At 43.2% G+C, this 27,803-nt stretch overlaps 1 protein-coding gene across 1 annotated transcript in view; it reads right to left on the bottom strand.

The window, feature by feature from the left end:
- The window catches only part of METTL15 (methyltransferase 15, mitochondrial 12S rRNA N4-cytidine), a 189,088-nt gene that overhangs the window by 158,231 nt on the left and 3,054 nt on the right, over positions 1-27,803 (bottom strand). Inside the window, exon 2 of the mRNA XM_069965775.1 lies at positions 15,692-15,878. Within this exon, the coding sequence (XP_069821876.1) occupies positions 15,692-15,874 (183 nt within the window). The 5' untranslated portion in view covers positions 15,875-15,878. The remainder of the gene's footprint in view (positions 1-15,691; positions 15,879-27,803) is intronic.

Below are 27,803 nucleotides of genomic sequence, written 5' to 3'. Positions count from 1 at the left end.
AATAAACTTAGTAGAGGAGATTTATCAAACATGGCGTAAAGTGAAACTGTCTCGGTTGCCTCTGGCAACCAATCAGATTCCACTTTTCATTCCTCATGGACATTTGGAAAATGAAAGGTGGAATCTGATTGCTAGGAACATTTGAGCCAGTTCCACTTTACACCATGTTTGATTAATCTCCCCAAGTGTTTCTTCTACAGCCTCTAAAGTTTGGTGTATAAGCTCTGCTTTCTCTCTACACCAGTACACAGCCCATGTGATTCTCCCCTTTAGCGGTGATGTGGTGCTGCAGGGGCACGTGGACAGGAAAATATACCTTCTTTATTATGTTCCCCCCATCCCCTGTCTTTACAGGATTTTTTTTAATTTTCACTGGACTTCTCTTTTAAGTGGAAGCAGTGAGAGGTGCCACCAATATTCATTTCAGGAACTGCAGGGCTGCCCAAGCCCTGGTTCCTGCTCTAATCAAGTGGTGAATACTATTACCACTTGGTCCAGCAAAACGAGCAATGATGGTAATCGATAGTGATGAGCTAAGCAAAATTAGCAGAAAATTTGCTTTGGCTGATTCAGTAAAAAATAAATAAATAAATAAATAAATAAAATTTTGTACTCCCCTGGTATCCTCTTCTGAGCCACCTCCAACCTGCTCAGCCAAATACTGAGATGGGACAGCAGAGGTCAGTGATTGGCTACGTGGACTGTCCCTTTCCAGACAGTGTGACAGCCGTTTAGCCAATCACTGGCTGTCGCTGTCCCATCTCAGTATTTGGCTGAGCAGGTTGGAGGCGGCACAGAAGAAGATACCAGCACCCATCTTCAGGCTGCCAGTGCTGAAGCACATGCGTCAGTGGCCGTGAAATGGTTGCAGGCAGGCTGGAGGTGCTGCTTCCTGTAGCAGGGGGAAGAAAGGAAGGCTACAGTAAAATAAAACGGCCACCTGCTCCTGTCCCTCTCTTCCTCCGCTGTGGGGAACACACTGTAAAGGAGCCCAGCTCAAAACTGGTGTTCCCCGTACCAAGTGGGGATACCTGTCATCATGTAAGTAGTGGTGCAAGATGCATCACTACTTCACCTTGTGGGCCGGGTGTACGCAGTTCTTGAACAGCTTGGTTCTGGAACAGCCTTTGAGAACAGATTAAGTTTGAGAACAGAGGTATTGCTGTATGTAAAAACATTCTCCACAAAGTACCTTTTTTTTTTTTTTTTTTTTTTTTTTTTTTTTTAAGGGTGCGTTCACACCTACAGGATCTGCAGCAGATCTGCAGCAGATGTGATGCTGTGTTCAGTTATTTAAATGAAATCTGCTGCAGAAAATCAGCTGCAGATCCTGTAGGTGTGAAAGCACCATAAAGGAAATTCTAAGGCACAGGAGATGCACAGAAACCACAGATGCAATTCTAAGGAAAAGAAAATGCTTCAAAAAGTGCCCAGAGCAGCAGCATGCATGTCACAGCCCAATGCAGGGGAGAAATGACTAGCTGATAATGAAGAATAGTTAAAGGAGAAGTCTAAACAAAAGTATTTTTTAATATGTTATTACTTACGGAAAGTTAGACAAATTTCTAAAGTACATTAATTATCGGAAATGCACATATAGGGCTATTTCCCTTAATTTATTAGATCATGGAGTGTTAGAATTCTCCCAGAAACCACGACGTCACGACGAAGGGTGTAATTCCTATTGAGTGTCCAGCAGGGGACGCACTATATATAGAAGTCAATTGAGTACCATTGACTTCTATATATAGTGCGCCCCTGCTGGACACTCTATTGAATCAATGGATGTGTATGTAAAAATGTTATGTACAGTACATTTTGATTGAACACATTTATGGAATACTTGGGGGAGCAAGTGTCCTTGCTCCCCAAAGTATCCCATAAATGTATTCAATGAATACATTTGGAGGGCACCGAGCAGGGGGGGAGATAGGTGCCTATACATCTACCTCTCCCCTCCCTCCCTGTCGGTGCTGGGCACATATACACAGTACTACTTCTCCCATCCTCTACTCATAGTATGAGCAGAGGATGGGAGGAGTAGTACCTGTGCTATTCCCAGCACATCGCCGCTGCCGCCCGCGCCGCTCCGCACACAAGGGGTCGCTTCTTCATGCCCCCTCCTCCTCCCGCCTTCAAACGTGTAACTATCCTGCCGCCGTCCGCCGCTCCTCACACTATCCTGCCGCTGACTATGAGCAGAGGATAGGAGGAGTAGTACTGTGTATATGTGCCCAGCACCAAGCAGGGAGGGAGGGGAGAGGTAGATGTATAGGCACCTCTTTCCCTCCCTGCTCGGTGCCCTCCAAATGTAGTCAATGAATACATTTATGGGATACTTTGGGGAGCAAGAACACTTGCTCCTCCAAGTATTCCATAAATGTGTTCAATCAAAACGTACTGTACATAACATTTTTACATACACATCCATTGATTCAATAGAGTGTCCAGCAGGGGCGCACTCATTGACTTCTATATAAAAGGTCACCCCCTGCTGGACACTCAATAGGAATTACACCCTTTGTCGTGACGTCACGATTTCTGAGAGAATTCTAACACTCCATGATGTAATAAATTAAGGGAAATAGCAGTATATGTGCATTTCCGATAATTAATGTACATTAGAAATTTGTCTAACTTTCCATAAGTAATAACATATTAAAAAATACTTTTGGCTGGACTTCTCCTTTAATGAAAATAAAATGCAGCATTAGTCAATAACCTTGAGTCTTAAAACTCTTTTATAGCACGTACTCTTGACTGCTGCACTAGTCTAAACTGTAATGTTTTCTGATTTTATTTTGCATTACATACCTCATCTATGCATTAATCTGGATTGCTGGGTGGATGACCACACATTATAGTGCATTACCAGCAAACTGCCAGACACCTTAATTCGGGCTGATTTCATCCACACACAACCATCATAAGGGCTCTCCATAACATTTTAATAAACACCTTAGCAAACCAAACAGTGATTCATGTCTACACCAACAACCGGCAAGCAGTACAAGTACTGAGTCACCCACTTACGATAACCATCACTTCAAGAGGCAGACAAAAAAAACACGAATTATTGCATTTCTGAAGACAATGTAAAACATAGCTAAAGACTATTCTCCAGTTTGGAGATGTTTCAATACAAGAGAGATGTGTACACTGCATAACAGAGGTATAGCATAGTTATTATTATTTTTAATGGGATTGCTTTGTCCAGCAATGAGGCAATTCAAAGGTAGCATAATGCTATTGTATACCGAGTGTTGTACCCAACCATAAAGAATAGAGATAGGTGTACCTCGGGCAGCATTTGATTATCGGTGGCTGAAGAAGTTGGATGCAGCCCTAAGGCTGCCTGGAAAATATGGATACAGCCATAGCTAAAACAGTAGGTCATTAGAAAGTAAGAAACTTTGCAATTGGTTCTATTAATCTTTTTAGCTGTGTCTCCCTGTTAAGCACTCTGAGCTGTGAGTCATGTTTAATAACCGCTGTTTGCCCAGGTTCCCGACTACAGGCCCTATTCCACGGGCCGACTGAAAAGAGCAAACGAGCGCTATTAGCGCTCGTTTGCTCCTCGTTCCCCGCTCGCTGCTGCCGCTATTCCACACGGCTGCAGCTAGCGGGTGATTCCGGGGCGGGGGGGGGGGGGGGTTGGGTTGCCTGGGGGATCGCTGATTGTCCGGGTAGCCCATAGGACACAGAACGGAAGCAGATCGTTGTTGTATCAGTCGTTTGTTTTTCAACATGTTGATCGTTGATCGTCTGATCGTTGCTGTCAGTTCCACGGGGCGGCAGTTCCGATAATCGTTCTGTGGAATAGGGCCTTTTCTCTCAGTGTTATCAGTGGTGGCCAGCACCCCCCTGTTTGGCCACCTTTTCTGCAGTAATCCATCTTCACACTGACAGCTCCCAGTCCACGGATCTGTCAAAATGGGACCTGGCATAACAGAGCTGAACAGAAGCGTAGAGTGCAGAGTAGAGGAGCACAGTGCTGCTGGCCAGAACAGCCAATGACTGTGGAGGTGCCCATGCCCTCTACCCAAAGCAGGAAGTGAAAGCTGGTCAGGCGCATGAAAATAGGTAAGTTTAGCAGTCTAGAATACCTTTTTATAGTGATAGTACCCATATAACTACTCAATTAAGATTTCCATATCGCCTGATTATAACGGTGCCATTCGTTCCTTCCATCGCCATCCAGTTACTGATTTATGCAAGGTTTGGTGTACTAGAGATGGGCCCAGTGCCCCCAGTCCACCAATATCTCCTCCTCTCAGTGACACGCCGACCTCAAAATCAAGTCTGTCCCTGGCCTGATATGTTACTGAGGGGAGGAGATATCAGTGCACGCCTTTAGTGCACCAAACCGGACATTCACATAAGTACAAACCAGAGGAGATCTCAGGAACTGCATGGCGATGGGAGGAACAGATGGCACCATTACAATGTGCGTGGTAGTGCTAATCAGGTCATTAGAATTAATGGTGGAGCGTCAATGGGGGAGAGGATATTGTCATACTGGGGTGGAGGGGTGGGGGTGGGTTCCTGACTCCAGTTAATAGAGCTAGGCTGGTGCACAGTAATAGAACAGTGACCAGCGTGGGAACCGACCTACGTTAAAAAAAGAAAAGAAAAAAGGATGGCACCAACGGAAACCCCCTGCCGGTACTGACAGGTGATGAAAAAAAAAAGTGGTGTACCTGATGGCACATTCACTTTAAACCAGTAGTTATAGTGGTACATTTGCTTTAAAGAGTCACTGTCACTTCAGAAAACCTCTGACATGTCATAGAGACATGGCAAAAGTTTTGATCGGTCCAGACCCGTACCGATTGGGAGATAGAGCTGTGAGAAGACGCGCTGCAGCATGTCCTTTCTGAGTCACGTGATCAGTTGGACTGATCAGTCGGCTCCATAGTGCTCCATTGTAAGTCCAACTGATCACATGACTCAGAACCAAAAGAGGACGCGCTGCAGCGCATTGTCTCCCAGCTCTATCTCCCGATCGGGAACACTTAGGGGGACATGTATCATCCGGCGTACGGATGATTTTTGGTGGAAAGTGACGATTTGCGCATTATTTTATTTGCAAATGGACGATTTGCGAATAAAATATTCGCAAATCGGCACTTTCTGCCCAGTACGCCGGGGGGCAGGGAGGGGGTGTGAAGGGGGCAAAATGGAGGGCGCAGACTCAGAGTCCGCGCGATTCACCATCCGTTCCGCCAGAAGATACGCCGAAAACCTACTCCAGTCCTCAGCTGGCGTAGGTTTTCGGCCGAGCGCACGGGATTTATGTAGAGGCAGTTCGCCTCTACATAAATCCCCGTAGCGCTGGAGATGCGGGCACAATAAATGTCCCCCTTAGACCGATCAAAACTTTTGACATGTCATCTATGACATGTCAACAGTTTTCTGAAAAGACAGTGACACTTAAAGCTTATTACACTGCTAGATATCCCATTGATGGAACCTTTCAGCAATTGTAGAATTTCCCTGCTGCCCTCCGAAGGAGAGGTGAAGCACTACAAAATTCTCATAGAAATCAATAGTCTTTTCATGTAATGCATGTACATCCTTTACCCTTCAGAGTAAAAGAAGCAGTTAGCAGCTGCTCACTAGTAAATTCAGTGTATACAAATCAATAAAATAAAGACTAAACTGTACTTTTGCTCTTCCTATGAACTCTTGCTGCTACCCTGGCTTCCTCATCTACCTACACATTCCCTGTACGGTACCCACCCCATTATGTTAGTGTATGTATGCCATTATTGAATTTGGATATCAAAAAGACAAATCAATAAAAACTGCATTTAAGGAAAAAAAAATCTCTTCATATTTCATATTACAACACATAAGGTTAACACATTTATAGTCAAGTCGGAGACCCCTTAGTACATTATGAACACTTGTTTAAATGTGGGAAACAAGCACTGCAGACTGTTTGCATGGTAGCGCTAAATTAAAATGGAAATTCACACGTTTGTCTAAAGGTCAATGGACTGCACCCTTGGGATATAGCTCACAATTAGGAATGTATTTAATACACCATTACACATAGATTAGTCCCACAGGGACAGTCTCATTGTCGGGCTTACTGCTTCTTTAGCGTCATTTGTGAAAGAACATCCTTATCAGCATTAAAAATAAGAAAGTAAACGGAATACAAATTAGAAAAAACCTACACTATATACACGGATGGTTTTTGCATGCTGAACTATAGAACAGTAAAGTTGCTTATGGACAGAAAATATAATGCCGCACCTCATATTGCGGACAATTTGTGGATAGGAGACCAATCCAATGTAGGTTACTTTCTGAACAAAGATATCCTTTATGTCAACAAAAACATACACCATAATGGTGAAACCATCTGCATAATATTGTATAGGTCAGCCTCATGCCACCAAAACAGTTGTGGCCCTTTAAGGCAAGACCTATTAGGGTGCCCTGTGCTTTAGGCAACAAAGGGATTAGCAAGTAATCATTTAGAATACTTTTCTGGGAAGAATGCACTAATGATTTATCCTCAATAAGAAATTGGTGTGGTGCAGACAAATGGTACCCTGCCAATTAGCAGTTTGGTAGAGTCTTGGCAATGGAACACAGTAAGGCCGAGTTCACACTATGTATGACACTGTCCGTTGTCAGAAAGGACTGTGTCAGTGAAGTTCATCATGGCCGATACTGCAGTACTGACCGGATAAATTTCATTTCTTTTGATTTGGAATGCAGGCACATTCGTGTGTGGCCGCATTTCAAATCACCATTGCAGACAATGTAAAGTGCGTCTGCACTGTCAGTTCTCAATGTGGCCGCAAGGAATCCTGGCTGGAATGTATACTATGTGTATACACTCCAGCCGGGATTCTATAGTAATTAAAGAAATCTGCAATTTCATTAAATAACGGCCGTGGTCGCAAACCTGCAACTACCGCCGTTGTTTATTGAAATTTAACATTGTGTGAATTTAGCCTAAAACACATCAGGATGCAGACAGGTTAGAACAGTATAAGTAGTAGTTGTGCTAGGTTACTGCAGCTCATCTACCATTGAAGTAAATAGGAGCTAAGCAGCAGTAACCTTTAAGTTAATATAAAAAAACTTAGACTGGAAAACCCTTTTAGCTTCACACGTACCGGATCTGCAACAGATTTCACGCTGCGAGTTTGCAGTGAAATCCACTGCAGAACCTGTAGTGTGAAGCTGAATGGGTCCCATACATGCAGCGGATCCGCTGCCTGTATGGGATCTGGCCCCTTTAACCCCAGCCCCGAGAATACATTACCTGCTCGGTCCTGCAGCTGTGTGTGATGCTCCTGGCTCCCCTCACTCCCCACCAACCAATCAGTGCTGCCTGATTGGTTGATGGGGAGTGGGGGGAGCCAGGAGCCTCACACACAGCCACGGCGCTGAGCAGGTAATGTATTCTCAAGGCCAGTGCTGCGGGCGGGCGGCCAGCAGCGGGGCGGGGCGGGGGGGGGGGGGGGGGGTGTTAAAGTGCCAGGGTCCCATACAGGCAGCAGATCCACTGTGGGACCCATTCAGCTTCACACTACAGGATCCACAGCACATGTGAGGCTATCTTTAAGTCCTATAAGTTATCTGATATGGCCTTCATGAAATTTACTTTTTCCAGCAAGGTCCATAGATCCTTGACAGGATTGAGGTTTGGGGACTCTTGATGTCATGTCAATATCTTGACCTCTTTTCCATGTTCTCCAAACTATTATTGAACAATTTTTGCAGGGTGATAGGGCATGTTATCCTGCTGAAAAGGGCCAAGCTCAGTAGGGGAAATTGCACCAATGATGGGGTGAATTAGGTCTATACAATGTTTAGGAAGCAGGTTCATGTCACAGTAAAATCCACATGAATACCTCAGCAGAAGATTACAGTGCCTCCACCAGTATATCTTCAACTCACCCAGGCCCACCTTCCTCCACTGCTTTATGTTGGGAGTTAAAATACCCAATTGTCCATTGTAGTGGCCTTTGGTGTTAGAATGGGGTCTGTATGGGTAATCTGACTAGTCTGTAGGTACTCGGCCCCACACACTTGTAATGGCCAGCACGATGTTTCATCTAGTAGCTCTTCTGTGGGATCAGACATAATCGGCTAGCTTTTGCTCCTCATGTGCACATAACCCTATTGCCAATTAACTTGTTGTCCTTCCTTGGAGAACTTTGGTAGGTACTACCCACTCAGCACTGGTAACACCTCCAAGAACTGAAGTTTTAAAGAGGCGCTAATCAACTGTGTAGCTATCATAATTTGGCCCTGGTCAAAGCTGCTCAGATGCTTACACTTGCCTGATTTTCCTGCATCAAAGGTATTCCCTCCATCCGTATTAAAATTATGCCGATTGTTGTATATAATTCTATAACGACCATTTAAACGTACAAATTTGTATATTGTGTACACTTAACTTATCACTTGTGATTCATTCAGTAGATTATGAAATGGCCCATGAATTGGGGTGGCAGCAGGAGGAACTTCACATTGATTCATGTGTAATTAAGCTTAATATATGTGTTTGACGTCTTTACATTTTGAAGCCCCTCATACATCCATATGTCACAACTGCAGAGAAGGGCCAGATATGTTATATTATTCCAATTTGTGTAATTAAAATAAATGGGGCGAGAACTGCAGATGTTAGCCCGTGAAGCGGACAAGTGAGAGACACATACTAGGACAAGCTTCAAATGTAAATGGGAAAGGCTTATAATATAAAATGTAAAGCTTGACAACTAAACATATTTATACATAATTTTACACAATTTTATACATAAAACCTTATAAGATTTTGCTTTACTCTGTGAAAGATAAAAATGGAAGCAAAATAATGTTAACATACACGTTTACCAACCAACAGTGGAATAGCTGCATAGATACTGACTATTTTTTTAAATATTTTTTCATAATTATGTAATACATCCTAGCTAAAAGAACTGTCAATTAATAAATTAATTGGTATTAAAATATTTGCATTTTATTACCTATTCATGATCAATTTTAGATCTGTTGTCCCAAAAATATGTGAAGCTAGACCACGCTATGTAGCTATACTGTTTAATACTGTTTAAAGGTGAACTCAGATTAAGAAAAATGTAATGCTGCGTTTACATGAAACGATAATTGGCCCGATTGTACGATGAACGATGTCGGAGTAACGATTTTTTTTTTCATAACGATCAGCATTTAGACGGTACAATATATTGTATGGAAATTCGTTTTGCGATCGCTTAAGCCTATCTCACACATTGGTTAAATCGGCAAACGACTGTTTACACGGAACGATCTGCAAATTTTTTTTGTGAATGAGGAACGACGATTTGAGAACATGTTGTAAGATCAAAATGAACGATTTCTCGTTCGTTGTTTGATCGTTCGCTGCGTTTACATGTACGATTATCGTTCGAATTCGATTGTTATCGCGCAAATTCGCACGATAAACGTTACGTGTAAACGCACCATAACCCTGTTCAATTCCCACCCATAATCTAAGCTTGTTTTAACAGGTTTCTATTACATGAATTGGGCTAGCTGTCTGCAGCACTTCCAATCACTTGGAAGCTGTTGGAAATACTCACTTCCTGGTCCACTACGTCTCCACTCCTTTGTTCTTCCCCTCCCTTCTGAGACAGAGGTAACATGTCTGTATCTGTATCTTCTGTTGCCAGGAAAGCTGTAACACCTCATCTGTAACCCCACCCACCACCGACATCACACCAATCAGTGATCACCTGGCCACAGATGGGGAAATCACCGCCTCTCCTTAGTAGTTGTTGTTAAATTTCTCTCTCTTTCTTTAATTTATGTAGATGAAAAGATAATACAGATAGGTAGACAAATAGCTAAAGATAGATAGACAGAATAAACAAATTTCCAGCAGCACTTCTGTGGTGAAATTTTTTTTAGTGATTTTTTTTTATTTTACAACACGGTACAAAACGCTCAGGTCAAGAGCCATAAATATTACAAATATTATACATTTTCCATTTTATCCCCAAACCCACCCATTCCCACCCACCCTGGACAGAGGAGGAAAAAAAAAAAAAAAAAAAAAAAGATTTTATAGACAAAAATCCTTAACAAAAGGATAAGACAAAAATATCCCACTACTACCCATAGTAAAAAATATTTATTCAGGGTCCCATTTTCTCCCAAAACATCGGTGCTTACTAGCCCCATCTTTTTTATGTGAATACCAGGACCGTTCATACAGACTGATTTTATCAACCGTATTTATCCATTCTTGCACTGAGGGAAGAATCACTAACCTCGCATAAAACATCACCCTCACAATAAGCATCTCATATTTTTTAACCCTACAAGAATCGCCAAGGATCAGAGTTAACGGATCTCTGGGAACACTATAGTTCAACCTATGGTCTAATATTCCGCATACCTCTCCCCAATAACTACGGATACTCCCACACGACCACAGCATGTGGATTAAATCAGCATCCTCCTGCTCGCATTTTGGGCACAAGGATTTTTCTGAAAAACCCATTTTCCCCAACTGTTTAGGAGAGTAATAAGCGCCATGTAAGATCTTGAACTGGATAAATTTATGAGCCTCACTCAGTGAAACCCTATTTAGGTTCCCAAGTATCCGTTCCCGACTATCTTCTTCTATCTCTCCCAGGTAATTGCTCCATCTGGACCAGCATCTATCCGTAGTCTTGCATGGAGCCGCCAAAGCCAGGGACTTATAGACATATGAAAGGGACTTTTTACATGCCGAATCAGCGACCAATCTACTAAAGAGTGCCGAACTTAATATTGTAAACCTTTGCTCCTCCTCAGTGTGGATTTTTGCAAACTCTAATTGTTTATAATAAAACCAGTGATTCGCTTCCAAACCATAAGCCTCCCTAAGTCTATCAAACTTTATAAGTGAACCATTTACACAAATCTGACCCACCCTCGTGACCCCCTTCTTAATCCAAAAATATCTGCTAGATATCTCCGAAAACTGCTGAAATAAGGAATTATTCCAAAGCGGAGTGAATTGTGTGCTACCCAGAATCCCACATTTATCTTTAATATATACCCACACCTTCATAATAAGTGTACAAAACGAGAAACGTTTAAATCTCCCTTCCAACAAATTCCCTGATTCCAGGAGCTCAAACCAGTTATCATGTTTACTCAAAAACAATAAATGTGCAAAAACCTCATTACTTTCCCCTTTAAGAATACGTGCAAAATAACTCGAAACAAAATAAAGTCGGAGATTCGGCATGTTGAAGCCCCCCCCTACTACCCGGGGCGGCAAAGGCAGAATATTTCAATTTAACCCTTTTCCTGCCCCAAATAAGACCACCAAGTTTCACCTCTATCCGGCGAATCCATGCATTGCTGATCCAAATTGGAGCAGCACCAAAAAGAAAAAGAATCTGGGGCAGTACCACTAACTTTATAATCGCAGCTCTGTCCATAATAGCAATTGGCAACTTCGTCCATACCTTAATACGTTTCTCCAAGTTGCGTTCAAAAGGTGTTAAATTAGCTAAAGCAAATTTCCCCGGATCTCTTGTTATCTGAACCCCTAAATATTCCAATGAATCAGATAGTTTCAGGATCCTAACTTTCCCAAGAGGAGAGGTAATTTCTTCATCCAGAGGGAGCACATAGGATTTCCCCCAATTTATCTCCAGTCCTGAAAAAACACCATATTTCTCAAGTGCGGAGACAACACCCGGGAAAACCTTCACCGGTTCTCTCATAAACAACAAAATATTTTTTTTGTGATTTATTCCATCAAAAATTAGAAAAACATAGGTGCAGTACAACAAATGAAGATACGATGTGATGTTTCGGCGATCTCCACTGCCTTTTTCATGCAGCTCTAGCAGCCTGTTCAGCGCCCCACTGTGCTGCTCATGCTTCTGCATATGAACCTCAGCTGGTGGCAGGCCTTTTCTTTTTATGTACAAATATTTTTAAAAAAACACAATGAAAAACACAGTTTTTAAATCAGTTAGATACCTCAGCTGTAGCAATGAAGAGGGGCGTGTGCAGGGGTGTGCGTGACTGCTGGACAATAAGCACTTCACTGTGCCAGTCTGTGCATAGCAAAGGGACAACTGACATCACTTCTTCATTCGGTCTTTTTTTTTCTTTGCTATAGCTAAAAACTAAATAGCCTTAGTGATGGAACCTCAACTGCAGTTTTGGGTTCATATATTGTAGTGACTATATCACCGTCAAGAATTACAAAGAGCCTTAAAAACCTGTAAAAAGGTAATAAAAGCAGCACAAATTCACAATGAACAGTAGGGTGGCCAAAGATAACAAAAGACCCCCCCACAAAAAAATAAATAAATAAAAATGTTTATATATATATATATATATATATATATATATATATATATATATATATATATATATATATATATATATATATATATGCAAAAACACAAGGTCAGACCATGAAGGACCCCTAAATAATTGTGATGGGAAGCTAACTACTGGGAATTAGGAGGAAGCTGAGTTACTGAATACGTTCTTCAACTCTGTACAAAAGAAGAGGATTCAGCTGATCTGGACGGGTCCAGTTCTGTTAACACATGTAATGTACTGAACTGGCTTACTCTAGATCAGGCATGTCCAAACTTTTTTCGAAGAGTGCCAAATTTGATGAAGTGAACATGTGCGAGGGCCGACCATTTCACATGCTACATGCTATATGCTTTATAACACAGGCAGATAATAGCAAGCTGGATACCTGGGGGGCCGTAAAAGTTCGGAACGCGGGCCGCAAATGGCCCTCCAGACGGACTTTGGACATGCCTGCTCTAGATAGAGTCCAAGATAAATTAATTAAACTGAATGTAAGCAAAGCTCCAGGACCTGATGGATTACACCCCAGAGCTCTTAGGGAGCTTAGTTCTGTAATTTTTTTTATACTTGTACAAAATGTTCAGTGATTCTTTGGTGACTGGTATTGTGCCGAGGGACTGATGTAAGGCCAACGTAGTGCCGATCTTCGAAAAAGGGCTCTAGGTCTTCCCCGGGTAACTATAGACTGGTACGCCTAATGTCAATTGTGGGAAAACTATTTGAGGGGCTTATAAGGGACTACATAAAGGAATACATAGAGGGTAATAGTATTTTAAGTGATAACCAGCATGGTTTTACTATAGACAAAAGGCGTCAAACCAACCTAATATGTTTTTATGAGGAGGTGAGTTCAAAAGCGGTTGGCTGTGGATATAGTGTAAATTAAGATAGATGGGTAAATTAAGGTCTATGGCAGGCATGTCCAAACTTTTTTCGAAGAGTGCCAAATTTGATGAAGTGAACATGTGCGAGGGCCGACCATTTTACATGCTACATGCTATATGCTTTATAACACAGGCAGATAATAGCAAGCTGGATACCTGGGGGGCCGTAAAAGTTCGGAACGCGGGCCGCAAATGGCCCTCCGGACGGACTTTGGACATGCCTGGTCTATGGGTTTAGACTGTTCAGTGTGTAACTGAATGAAAAACTGGCTTGATGATAGTACCCAGAGAGTGGGGGTCAATGGTTGCTATTCTGAATGGTTCCTGGTTATAAGTTGTGGTAAGGATAGAATTAACAGCAATGTTTCTATCTTTGCAGGTGACACAAAGCTTTGTAGTACTGTAGTCTATGGAGGATGTGCCGATGTTAAAGGATGACTTAGACTCACTGAGTGTTTTGGCGTCCACTTGGCAAATGAGGTTCTATGAAGATAAATGTAAAGTTATGCACCTGGGTACTAATAACCCGCATGTATCATATGTCCTAGGGCAGGGATGTCAAAATCAGGCCCTCCAGCTGTTGCAAAACTACAAGTCCCATCATGCCTGGACAGCCAAAGCTTTAGCTTTGGCTGTCCAGGCATGATGGGAATTGTAGTTTTAAAAAAGCTGGAGGGCCTGAGTTTGAAACGTCTGTCCTAGGGGGAGTTACACTGGGAGAGTCGCTGATAGAGAAGGATCCAGGTGTACTTGTAGATAATAGACTACAGAACAGCACACAATGTCAGTCAGCTGCTTCTAAGGCCAGCAGGATATTGTCATGCATTAAAACAGGCATGGACTCACAGGACAGGGATATAATATTACCGCTTTATAAATCTTTGGTGCGGCCTCATCTGGAGTATGCTGTCCAGTTTTGGAACCCAATTCATAGAAAGGATGTCCTAGAGCTGGAAAGGGTACAAAGACGGGCAACCAAACTAATAAGGGTAAAGAAGCATTTTCGTAATGAGGATACAGTGGGGAAAAAATATTTAGTTAGCCACCAATTGTGCAAGTTCTCACAATTATTAAGAGGAGAGAGGGGTGTGTAATTGACATCATAGGTACACCTCAAACAAAATGAGAAAACAAATCCGATCAGCAGATACTCTCAGCAGCATGCGCTCTCTCCCTTAATCTCCCCTCCAAACTGCCAATACGAGCAGTCTACAGAATTATAATGGAAGCCTAAGGAACTTTTAGCAATTCCGTATACCAGAAGTCTCATAGGCTCCCATTAGAATATTAACCACTGGTATTAGCAGTTTATAACAGAGATAAAGGGCCCTTTGTTTCCAAGCAATCGGCAGGGATCTCAGCACCTGGACCATCACAGATTTAGTCAATATCCTCTTCCACTCCAAGGCAGGTAAAACAGGCGCAGGTCCAAGAGGTAATAGTGATATAAAATACCATAAAATTTATTAAAAGAATTATGCTAGCGACACAGCGTTGTGTCGCTGGTAGAATTCATTTAATAAATTTTATGATATTTTATATCACTATTACCTTTCATGCTATCAGGAATAGTTGTGCCTTATACCAGCACAACCTACTCAGGTGAGAGTTCTATGTGCTTACTTTCACCACTTCAGCCCTGTCAGAATTACCCTATGGAGCGATGTCTTATATTTTGTTCCACCAGATTTAAATTTCTTTATAGTAAAATTGCTCAGTGTACAGTATTAGTAATTGTATTCACATTACTTACTGACAGCAGCTCCCAGTTTACCCCACAGAGCTAAAATCAGACGCTCCTCCTCCAGGCTGTGCTGCCTACTCTGTGGTGAGTCTGTCCATAAGATGGCTGACATGGAGGAGCATGTATTTATGCCCAACCCCCCAGTGTCCACTACTGAGCCTGTATATGCCTATTAAGGACTCTGGAATGGTCACATACTCCTCCATGTCAGCCATCTTATGGACAGACTCACCACAGCGCAGGGCAGCACAGCACAGCCTGGTGGAGGAGAATCTAATTGAGGTATACAGGGAGATGCTGTATTTTAGGTCCTGAAGTGGCCTGGCAAGTCTCCAGACCTGAACCCAATATAAAATCTTTGGAAAGAGTTGAAAGTTAATGTTGCCCAGCGACAGCTCAAAAAACTGAAATAACTGGAGAAGATCTGTATGGATAAGTGGGACAAAATCCCACTGCAGTGTGTGCAAACCTGCCAATAAGTACAGGAAACGTCTGACCTCTGTAATTACAATTAAAGGTTTGTTTCTCCTATTGTATGGTATTCTATACAGTATCGAAGAGCAAATGTTTCATTGGCCATAACTGTAGCTTTTTTATTAACAAAGTGATGAGACAAACCCTTTAACTGAGATATCCTAGGGTTTCTTTTTAAGTTTCATAACACATACATAGATTATGTAAACTCATGGAGTGGAAATAACCAACTAACCTGGCCTTCCTGAGGACACAAGCAGCTGAGGACTTCATTCACCATCACAGGTTGGTGTAGGACTTTTGGGCTTGGTGTCTCTGAAGATGTATGTGTCTGACAAAACCTCCTGCTCCACAGAACAGAAGTGCTGTAGAGTCTGCGGAATTCTTCAAACATAACCAGTCTTACTGAAGAATGCATCCTACTGCAGACATCGCCGAGGTAAGAGGGAAACAAGAACACATCTTAGTACCTCATAATAAGCAAGTAACATTATCACAATTAAACAAATAGCAAAACAGAATTCTCTGCAGAAGAATTATGGCTTAACCATATTAATCCGTCTGAACACATATGGAATCTGGGACTCAGCAAATTTCAAATTATGCAACATTTTGGAAGCAGGTGGGCTTTATAAGGGAAACTACACCTAGTTACATAAAAAACAGATCCCCAAAGAAATATTCTCAGCCGCCATTTCATTCACTTGAGTGCTGTGCACAGCTATCTCTGAAAGTTCCATAATGGATGAATGGAACAGCGACTAGACCCATGTGCTGCCATTCTTATTACTTGGGGGACCCCTGTTCTTGTTATGGATGGGGGCCCCCAGTGTTCTTTATGCCGTAGTATAGGGGATACTTTTTTGCCACCTAAGAATCAAAGTGGCTATGCTACAAGGAAATAGTTTATAAGAAGAATCTAGAAAGCATGCACCCTCAGTTCGGAATGCCAGTCAATTAGCTGGGACAGAGAGCTGCTAACAGGGGATGTCATTGTAGCAGTCGTGCTGTATATATATTATATGGAAATAGTAAAGAGCTATACAGTCAAAGGGAATCTATAAAATTAGAAAGGAAGCCTGATCCCCCCCACCCCTTCAAAAACGGTCCAAGGTCCATAAATAACGGAACACTGCATTACCTGGACTGCATTACCTTACCTGCCACAGAGTAAAGAGTTCTGGGATGGCAAAAGTCTATATACCACTATATTCAGCTGCTATGAAAGTATAATTTGTCTTCTTCAAAGACATTTTTCAAATCTACACTTCCTTGGTCCTTATTGCACTAGACTACTCTCAATGTTATCTGGACTCCACTTGGTTGGTCAACTATCTTCAATGGAAATGCATGTAGCCTCCACAAAAGCATACTGCCACTTTGTTCCAGCATTTGGCAGGGGTCATAGCAGTCGGATGCACACCAATAGGAATGCTGATAACAAAGGAACTGCTGCTTGTGTGGAAATTGGTTGATCAGCCTGGATTTGGATCCTGGCACATATAACATAAATGCAATTTTGCTGGAGGAACTTGTGGCTAGCTACTGGAGATATACAGTAGTATTTACATGGCGAAGTACAGAAGTCCTTAGTATAGACTGACCCTCTGTTTTGGCTTATAAAGACCCTATTCTACCCATGTGCTCTATTGTGACATATAGTCAGATGTGTACAGATAATAACTGATAACTGGGAGCTAGAACCAAGTGGCCTTCTATCACGTATCTAGTGTTTTTTATTGTTTGTTTGTTTTTTTATTTCATTCAATCACTTGATGCAATCAGTTATATTAAAAATGCTAGGCAGACACATTTCACTTAGAAATGATACATAGTACAAAAGACAAAGCATCGCTTTTGTAACTTCTGCATGATACAGAATAGGTTAAAATAGATGACATACAAATAAGCTAAATAAATTGAATTACCAAAGAAAAGTTAACAGCAGAAATTCAATTATACATATACAATTAGAATTTAACAGTAGTGTGTGAGTCATCGTTCTCTTTCATTCTGGAGTATGTGACTAGGGGATATGCAGATTCTGATTTTAAAGCAATACACAGAACTTGCAATAAAGGATAATTACCATTAACTCTCAGGCTAGGGCAAACAAGCAGCTGCAGACACTGTAGTCTATACTACGCAATTCTATAGCTCTCTATAGATCAGAAATAAATGTATGCAAAGCATCCACATCATACCCCTTATATTCTATGAGCAAAAATAAAATGTATACCATTAGGATAGTGAAAAATGCCCTGTGCCCTTAGTCATAGGGATCCTGTAAAATTAGAAAGGGAGAGACAATGAGGATGTATTACGAGAGACAACCCATTAGTGCAGTGATGGCTAACCTTGACACTCCAGCTGTTGCAAAACTACAACTCCCATCATGCCTGGGCAGCCAAAACCATATCTTTGGTTGTTCAGGCATGATGGGAATTGTAGTTTTGCAACAGCTGGAGTGTCAAGGTTAGCCATAACTGCATTAGTGACAGCCTTTTAGCACTGGGCCCCCTGATCCAGCGTCATTTAGATCCCCTTACATTTAGTTGGTGTGGGCGCCGTGTTGCTATGGAATGGGTGGTCGCAGATGACAATGTCCCATTATCATGGTAACTAGACAATCAATACTAGCTGCTTATGTATGCTGACATGGTTGTCTAGGCTAGCCTAAGTGCCTGCTATAGGACAGCACATACTGGGGTGGGATTTACGAAGACTGGCGTACAAGTATGCCGGTCTTATATTTGGCCCGCCCCCTTTTCTCCGGTAGGATTTACTCAGAGGCACACGTAAGCAGGTGTAGATTTCGATCATGATTTATTCCTGCGAGCCACGCCTCCTCCCCGCCTTATCACGCCCCCGCAAGCTCCGCCAGCCCGCCCATTGAGTGAGCAAGGTGTACGCCAGGGAGAAGGGGCAAACCTGCACCTCCTCCCTGGCGTACGCTTCGTAAATCCCCCCCCCCCCCCCCACTCCCACACACTGTGTTTCCCCAAAAACAGGCACTATGGGGGAGATTTATCAAACTGGTGCAAAGTAGAATTGTCTTAGTTACCCCTAGCAACCAGATTCCACTTTTCATTCCTCAAAGATTCTTTGGAAAATGAAAGGTGGAATCTGAATCCAATTCTACCTTACACCATGTTTGATAAATCTCCTCCTATGTCTTATTTTTGGGGGATGTCTTATTTCTCTCTGCCAGGCTGGGGGGAGAGAAATAAGGCATCCTCCCCAGAATACTCACCAAGAGCTGGTCAGGCATGCGGCGGCAGTGGCGGGACGTGCGGGCCATGGACAAGGCTGCCTGCGGTGTCTGCTTTAGAGGTCCACGAATTGTTTAGGTGAGTCCTGGGTGGCGGCGGGTGGCCTTACTTTCATGGGGTGCCCTAATTTAGGGCCCTATTCCACGGGCTGATCAATAATGCAAACTATTCCACGGCCCGATGATCGTTTAGCGAGGGCTGCAGGGACATAGTTACCGATGTCCTTGCAGCATACATTACCTAGCAGGGCTTTTCCGCTCCGTCTCCATCTCGATCCCGCCTGCAGCATCAACTCCAGAGCGGCCTGACTGAGCTGTCAGACCTCTCAGCCAATCACTGGCTGCGGCGGTCCCGGCCTGTGATTGGCTGAGCGGTCTGACAGCTCAGTCAGGCGGCACCAAAGCTGATGCTGCGAGCGGGACCGGGATGAAGACGGAAGGAGGAGAAGCCCTGCTAGTAGGGCTGGGCGATAATGGCCTAAATCAATATCGTGGTTTATCGTACATGTAGCCGCGGTAACGATAAATTGAACAATAATTATGACACGCCCCTTTTAAAAGTCACACCCCTTTTGAAAACCCCATTTTCCGATAATAATACAAACGTGGATTTATTCCATATAACAATGTGCAGCAAACTTCACAAGTAGTACACATCTTGGCATCTCCTACGCCATTTTCAAGTGCCACTTGAAAATGGTGTAGGAGATGCCAAAACGTTGTATATTACTTGTGAAGTTTGCTGCACATTGTTATATGGAATAAATTCACGTTTTCACGTTTGTATTACCATCATTGTATTTTTACTAGCTAACTTGATCCAAGGTCTGGGATTCATCTGCTGTCACCCACAGTTCGTTTATTGTGCTGCCTACATTTTTTGCTATATCTGTCTATCTATATACTCTGGGGGAGATTTCTCAAACATGGTGTAAAGTGAAACTGGCTCAGTTGCCCCTAGCAACCAATCAGATTCCACCTTTCATTTTTCTAAGAGTCTGTGAGGGATGAAAAGTGGAATCTGATTGCTGGGGGCGACTAAGCCAGTTTCACTTTACAGCATGTTTGAGAAATCTCCCCCAGTGTGTGTGTGTGTATGTGTGTGTGTATATATATATATATATATATATATATATATATATACATACATACATACATACACACATACAGATAGGAGATGGATAGATAGATAGGAGATAGATAGATACAAAAAAAGAGAAAAAGCAGCACTGCTCAATTGGCGTGGGGTTGGTGCCAGCAGACCTAGGTCTTGACTCTTGACCGTATTCAAATAGTAAGTAGATAGCCCACTGCACTCAAAGGGTTAACGGTGCAAAACGTAGATTTATAAAAAAAAACAAAAACAAAAAAACGATGTGCTGCACTATGTTTTTTTGAATAAATCTACGTTTTGCACCGTCAACCCTTTGAGTGCTGTGGGCTATCTACTTACTAGATAGTAGATAGATAGATAGGAGATAGATAGTTGTAATGATAGATAGATAGATAGGAGATAGATAGATAGGATAGATATCTACTATCTCTCTATTATCTATCATTACATCTATCATTTATCTATCTCCTATATCTTTCTATCTAAAATCTGCCCCCAGTCACTGTCACATGCCGTTCTGGACCCCCCCCCCCCCCCTCTCCTGCACATACAGTTGGGGTCAGGTATAGGTTGGCACCTCCATGCTCCCCCCCCGGCCTCTCTCTCTCCCGCACAGGAATCCTCTGCCCCCTGTCACTCAGTGCTGTCACACACGGCTGCTTCCAACACTGCCAAAAGATAAGGAGGCGAGGAGGATTCCTGTGCGGGACACAGTGCGGTGCCCGGTGGGGGGAGGATGTGCCGACCCATACCTGACCCCTGCAGCCACTTTATGTACGGGAGCGGGGAGGCAGGGTACACCGTGCAGTTTCCAGAGCCGCCCGGAAGCAGCAGCAGCGCTGAGCACACAGCACGCCTGTGCGCAGCCTGTCACATCTCCAGCCTTTCTCTTCAGGAAGAACGGAGGGGAGCAGAGCATGCGGCCGTAGGGTGAAGGGAGGTGGGAGGGGGGAAATACCGCAGATACCGTCCTGGCAGAGTTGAGGTCGGTTAACCGACGCCAGAGACGGTATAGGTATTTTGACGGTATTCCGCCCAGCCCTACCTGCTAGGTAAAGTATGCTGCTTGAATTGTCGGTCGCCCGCCTCGCACCTCTATTCCACGCAGCGATGTGCGGTGAGTGACCGATGATTTTAGGTTTGGGCCTAAATAAACGATCAGCCGATGACATGATCATCGGCTGATCGTTTTCTCTATCCCACCGAGCGATAATCAGCCTAATCGGGCCGATTATTGCTCGGTGGAACAGGCCCCTTAGAGTAGGGGGTGCCTTATTTTCGGGGGGATGTCCTACTTTAGGCTAGAGGGTAGAGTAGTTGGGGTGTTTTCTTTTAGGAGGGTGTTTTACTTTCAAGGAAACACGGTAGTTCAAGACCTGTCCAGGTGGTTCCAAGCAGCTTTCTCATGGTTCTGTTTCCTTATCCGTTGCCAACCTTGTTCCTGCTCCACATTACGAGCTGCTTCAGGATTTTGTCTTCTCCTTTTTCTACCAACATGTTCATCTCCTGAAATCTATTGTTGTCTTGTTCCCTGGTTCTGACTCCATTTCCTTGGCTCCCTGCTCTGGTTACGTCTTGGGGCTTACTCCCTGGTTTCATGTTCTATGACGTTCCCTACATCCCAGTCTCTGTATCCAGTCGCTTGCCAACCTCTTGGTTTTGACGCAGCCTAGAGACTGCATCTGATGACTACTGTTCTAGGTACTGTGACCCAAGGATCACCCTGCAGCTATGACCACATCTTTTTTTTCTTAGCGTAGAAACTGGGGCATCCTATAAACCCCACAATCCAGTCTGTCAAACATAAAACCAGTTAAAGCCTTACAGGCCTACTATTTAAATTACAAGACACAATCACAATCCCATTAAAATGTAGGCCTATTGTGATCAACTGACTGGCACTCCCAAGCCTTGTCAAGACATTGACAAGGTTAGAAATAATGATTTGTATTTGAAATAACATTGTTTTTACATCAAACTTTGCTTTCGTCAAAGAATCCTCCTTTTGCAGCAATTACAGCATTGCACACCTTTGGCATTCTAGCTATTAATCTGTTGAGGTAAGCTGGAGAAATTGCACCCCACACTTCTAGAAGCAGCTCCCACAAGTTGGATTGGTTGGATGGGCACTTCTGGCTTACCATACGGTCAAGCTGCTCCCACAACAGCTCAATGGGCTTCAGATCTGGTGACTGCGCTGGCTACTCCATTACCGATAGAATACCAGCTGCCTGCTTCTGCTGTAAATAGTTCTTGCACAATTTGGAGGTGTGTTTAGGGTCATTGTCCTGTTGTAGGATGAAATTAGCTCCAATCAAGCACTGTCCACTCACTGGGTATGGCATGGCGTTGCTAAATTGAGTGATAGCCTTCCTTATTCAGAATCCCTTTTACCATGTACAAATCTCCCACCTTACCAGCACCAAGCAACCCCAGAACATCACATTACCTCCACCATGCTTAACAGATGACGTCAGGCATTCTTCCAGCATCTTTTCATTTGTTCTGCGTCTAACAAACGTTCTTCTTTGTGATCCAAACACCTCAAACTTGGATTCATCCGTCCACAACACTTTTTTCCAGTCTTCCTCTGTCCAATGTCTGTGTTCTTTTGCCCATCTTAATCTTTTTCTTTTATTGGCCCGTCTCAGATATGGCTTTTTCTTTGCCACTCTGCCCTGAAGGCCAAAATCCTGCAGCCGCCTCTTCACTGTAGATGTTGACACTGGTGTTTTGCGGGTACTATTTAATGAAGATGCCAGTTGGGGACCTGTGAGGTGTCTGTTTCTCAAACTAGAGACTCTAATGTGCTTATCTTCTTGCTTAGATGTGCAACGCGGCCTCCCACTTTTTTTTCTACTCTGGTTAGAGCCTGTTTGTGCTGTCCTCTGAAGGGAGTAGTACACACCATTGTAGGAAATCTTCAATTTCTTAGCAATTTCTCGCATGGAATAGCCTTCATTTCTAAGAACAAGAATAGACTGTCGAGTTTCAGATGAAAGTTCTCTTTTTCAGGCCATTTTGAGCGTTTAATTGACCCCACAAATGTGATGCTTCAGAAACACAATCTGCTCAAAGGAAGGTCAGTTTTGTAGCTTCTGTAATGAGCTAGACTGTTTTCAGATGTGTAAACATGAATGCACAAGGGTTTTCTAATCATCAATTAGCCTTCTGAGCCAATGAGCAAACACACTGTACCATTAGAACACTGGAGTGATAGTTGCTGGAAATGGGCCTCTATACACCTATGTAGATATTGCACCAAAAACCAGACATTTGCAGCTAGAATAGTCATTTACCACATTAGCAATGTATAGAGTGTATTTGTTTAAAGTTAGGACTAGTTTAAAGTTATCTTCATTGAAAAGTACAGTGCTTTTCCTTCAAAAATAAGGACATTTCAATGTGACCCCAAACTTTTGAACGGTAGTGTAGGCAGCGGTGAATAGGAAACTTTTATGCTTCCCTCAGACACAAATTTTGCAACACATTTTTTGGTGTGGCTGAAAAAAACCACAAAAGTTTTTCTGGCACTTTCTGATTTTAGTGTTAATTAGTATAGGTGTAAAATATCTCTGGGGTTTAATCTCTTGCAGTTTTTTTTTTTTACATCACAAGTCATGTTGTCAGGATCAGCGTACATGAGCAGACTGTGCCACGTCTAAGCATATCCTCCGTTCTTCACAAGATACTCCCTATGAGGTAGGTTCATTTTCCAGAGGACACGTCAGGTCATTACCCCTTGAAACAAATGGACCACATGGCAGCTGGGCGGACCAGATGGCAAGGGTGGTAAACACCAAATTTGCCAAACAGACAGTACCGGCAAATATGTAGATATAGGACACACCAGATGCAGGTAACAAATGCTGGAGACGAAGACACAGGTGCAGGTCACACAATGCAACTAACTTGTGTATCATGTGTAAGGCCACTTTGCTGCTAAAAAATTACCTTCCAAATGGTTTGTGCTGGGCTTTTACCTTTACACTGGGGTATATGCCACCAAGGCTCAATAGGCATTATTCATTTTTAAGGCAAAACAACAGACTTCCCAAAACTTGCTTGATTTACCAGCCTAACAGTGCAAGAAAAGTCCCACCTCTTAAAGGGGTTGGCCACTTTATAGTAAAATAGGTCAGTGTACAGTATTAGTAAGTGTACTCACTGTATATACTGACAGCAGCTCCGTGTGTACCTCATAGAGCTAAAATCAGACTCCCCTTCTCCAGGCTGTACTGCCCTGCTCTGTGGTGTTCCTGTCCATAAAAAGGCCGACATGGAGGAGCATGTGACCGTGCCCCACCCCCCAGTCTGTATATTTCTATGGAGGAGAGGAGTCTGGTTTTAGCTCTATGTGGTACACAGGGAGTTTCTGTCAGTATACACACACACAGTATACACAGTGAGTACACTTACTAATACTGTATACTGAACTATTTTACTATAAAGTGGCCAACCCCTTTAATTATATATTAAAAGCACTATAAACCATGAATTATTCACATCGTTGGCAGGTTTTTACGTACAATGCCGGCAGATTATTAAATAGGATATAGGTATTAAATTTGAGTGGAAACAACATCAGAATTCCTCTGGCAAATCTTAAATATGTGCAGAAAGTGAGAGGCTCGCCTTGCAGGAAAGCAGTAGAGACCCATTGACAGCTAAGCCAAACTTGTCGGGAAATTCATCTGCAAAGTGGGAACTATTAGCTGCTGCGTACTATACTGCATATACCACCCCCAGATCTCAATTTATAGCTCAAACACCAAACTTCCTCTCATTAACAGAGCGAGCAAACAGCATTCTTCTTGCCTCACCTCTCACTCCTACTTACTGCAGCAAAACCAATTACTCAATTTTATTATTTTCTATTGTGATATGTTGTTTGCTGTCCTCCGTTCTGCTCACCAACAGTTTTCTTAAGGATACACAATATGATACATATACATAAGGATACATACAATACTAATACAGGGACCCTTACTAAGAAAAAAAAAAAAAAAAAAAAAAAAAGTGCAGGCCAACCAAACAGCACACAAGAGAAAAGAGGTTTTTATATGTATATGTATATAAAGTATACACAGAAATAATAGGTTTATTATAATTATTTTTAAAAGGCGGTGGGTAGCATTTACAGCAGAAATGGTAACTCTATTCTATTACATTTTGGGCCAAATCTGTAATTTGTTCTAAATTGCGGACATAAAATTCGTATGTGTGAAGGTACCCTACCAGTAATACCAAATTTTGCCACATTCTGACCCCTATTTATTTTACTATTTTGGGGAGCGTTCACACTGAGAAATCCGGGCGGATACTCGCCGCTCACACACATTTCCGCTCGTGCTATAGACTCCAAAGAAATAACATGTCATTTCATGTAGATTTTTTGGAATCCGCCCAGGCATAGAATGGAGTCTATGGCACGGGCAGAAATGCGTGTCAGTGGTGGAATCCGTGGCTTGTTATCCACCCGGATTCCTCAGTGTGAACCCACCCTTGAAGTAAAAATTACCTTTTTATTGCTATTATATGTAAGTCAATGTGACTAAAAACAGCAGTTCTTGAGTATTATTTATCTCTGGCAACACTCACTGTGAAAGATACATAACTGTATGTTTTCAGACGTTTCTGGATATGGCAACACCAATTGTGTAAAATAGTAAAAAAAGGGTGTTGAGTCCTCATGCCTTCGAATTGTTGAATAGTTTGTAATAATTTTTTCTTCAGAATTATAAAAGATTAAAAAAAAAAATATATATATATATAAAGAAAAAAAATGTCTTTCTACTTTCAGGAGATACATTTTTTTTGTTGCCCCTCAAGGACCTGACTATGCAATAGCTTGATCAATAGAACAGTACTAACGCATTGCTGTACACTCTATCATGGCAGGCCTGGCCTGTTATATCAACCCAGTGGCACATTTAATGACACTGCATTCATTTTAGAATTACCTCTGATGCCAGCTGCAGACAACAGGAGTGAGCTCAACTTCTAACCCTACTCCATGCTCCCTTACGCCTTAAAGGGGTTATTCAGTGTGGGGGCATTTTTGGGGAGGACTTGGGAGGAGGTGGCTGAAATAAAAGACGTCAACTCACCTCCCCGGTTCCAGCGGCGGGTCACTCATCGCGGAGCTGCGGTCCCAGGCCGCTTCCTTGTGTCTGACGCCGCATGAGACGCTACGTCTCAGGGCCGCTCAGCCACTCCGTGAATGAGGCGGGATCCGTTTGAAGTCCACTCGGATCCCGCCTCCTTCACTGAGTGGCTGAGCGGCCCTGAAACGTAGCGTCTCGGGCAGCAACAGACACCAGGAAGCGGCCGGGAACCGGGTACCGGAGCACTGCGATGAGTGACCCGCCGCTGGAACCAGGGAGGTAAGTGGACGTCTTTTATTTTCAGTCCCCCCCCAGAAAGTGCCCCCATGCTGGAGCACCCCTTTAAAGTGGCACTATCAGAAGGTTGTTCCCAGAGAACATGCTGATATGCCGGAGTAGCTGTGTCCCTCAGTAGTATTTGGCAGTTAGTTTCACCCCTCTCCTCCACCGCATTGTTTGTAAAATCGCTAAATGCTCTTATGCAAATTACTTTTGCCCCCTCCCGTCCTGCCCACTATGCATATTCATAACTGCATAGTAGGCTCTATACACGGCGGCTGCACAGGGAAGCAGTCCCGTCGGAATGAATCCCCCAGGCCGCCGACGAACCTCCCGGAGGTCCCTCAGGACATTCGTATAAGGTAGACTTATACTTACATCTTGAGGAACCTCCGGGAGGATCGGCGGCAGCCCAGGGGATTCACGCATGCGTGGGAAGCAGCCCATCTCCGACAGGACTGCTTCCCTGCGCAGCCATTGTGTATAGAGCCCACTATGCAGTTATGAATGTGCATAGTGGGCAGGGCGGGTGGGGCAGGGGGTGGCGATGCTCTGTGGCCCAGGGCAACGCCCTAAATGCTCTTAAGCAAGTAATTTGCATAAGAGCATTTAGCAATTTTACAAACAATGCAGGGGAGGAGAGGAGTGAAAGTAACTGCCATATACTACTGAGGGACACAGCTACTGCGGCATATGACATTATAGAACATTATGGAGCGTTAAGGGGTTAAATAAGTACAGTGGTACCTTGGTTTAAGAGTAAATTGGATTACATGTACAAACATTGTCTGAATCACATTTTTTATGGTTTTAGCTCCAGGCGTCACATTTAACACCACCATACCAGACCTGAACAATACAGCCATACTGTGACTGATTAACACTGCCATAGCAGACCTGACCAATACCAATACACCTCCCCTTCCACCCCTTAGGGTGCGTTCACACCTACAGGATCTGCAGCAGATTTGATGCTGTGTTCAGTTATTTAAATGAAATCTGCTGCAGAAAATCAGCTGCAGATCCTGTAGGTGTGAACGCACCATTAGAAAATACATCAGATTTACTGGAAAGTCTGAATGGTAGGTGGGAGACAAGAAAATAAAAAAAAAAGTTGTTTCCTTCCCTGCCCCCTGGTGCTGCCTGCCTGCAGGGTGCTGCCCTAGGCACCAGACCACAGGTGCCTTGTGATAAATACAGCCCTGGGTAGGGGTATGGTCTGCACAGTAGGGACTACAGCACTGTACTCTGACCCAGGAAGTCTCCCTCACCCTCCAATTCATGGCAGATCCACTTCAGGCTGGGGCTTGCATGAGGGGAGTGGACTGTGGAGGTAATCTATTCCTTCATAGCTTAATTTCATAGCTGTAACCCTTCTCTCCCTGGACAGAGTACAGCATTTATGTGCCCACATATGTCTTGCTCATTCCTTTATGCTCCCTGCAGTTTGTCAGGCCTTGTGTTTCCCATCCTGTCCATTCCTGCTATAATGTGCCTGCACTTACACTCCTCCATTTACATTGCTGTATAGAAAAGTTTCTGTCACTGTCCTCCTGCACAGCTCTGTGGTTTTCAC

The sequence above is a fragment of the Dendropsophus ebraccatus genome, chromosome 4 (genome assembly GCF_027789765.1).
Source record: "Dendropsophus ebraccatus isolate aDenEbr1 chromosome 4, aDenEbr1.pat, whole genome shotgun sequence".
NCBI classification, from domain to species: domain Eukaryota; kingdom Metazoa; phylum Chordata; class Amphibia; order Anura; family Hylidae; genus Dendropsophus; species Dendropsophus ebraccatus.
The sequence above is the reverse complement of the archived record's forward strand: the minus strand, read 5'-3'. Positions and strand labels throughout refer to the sequence as shown.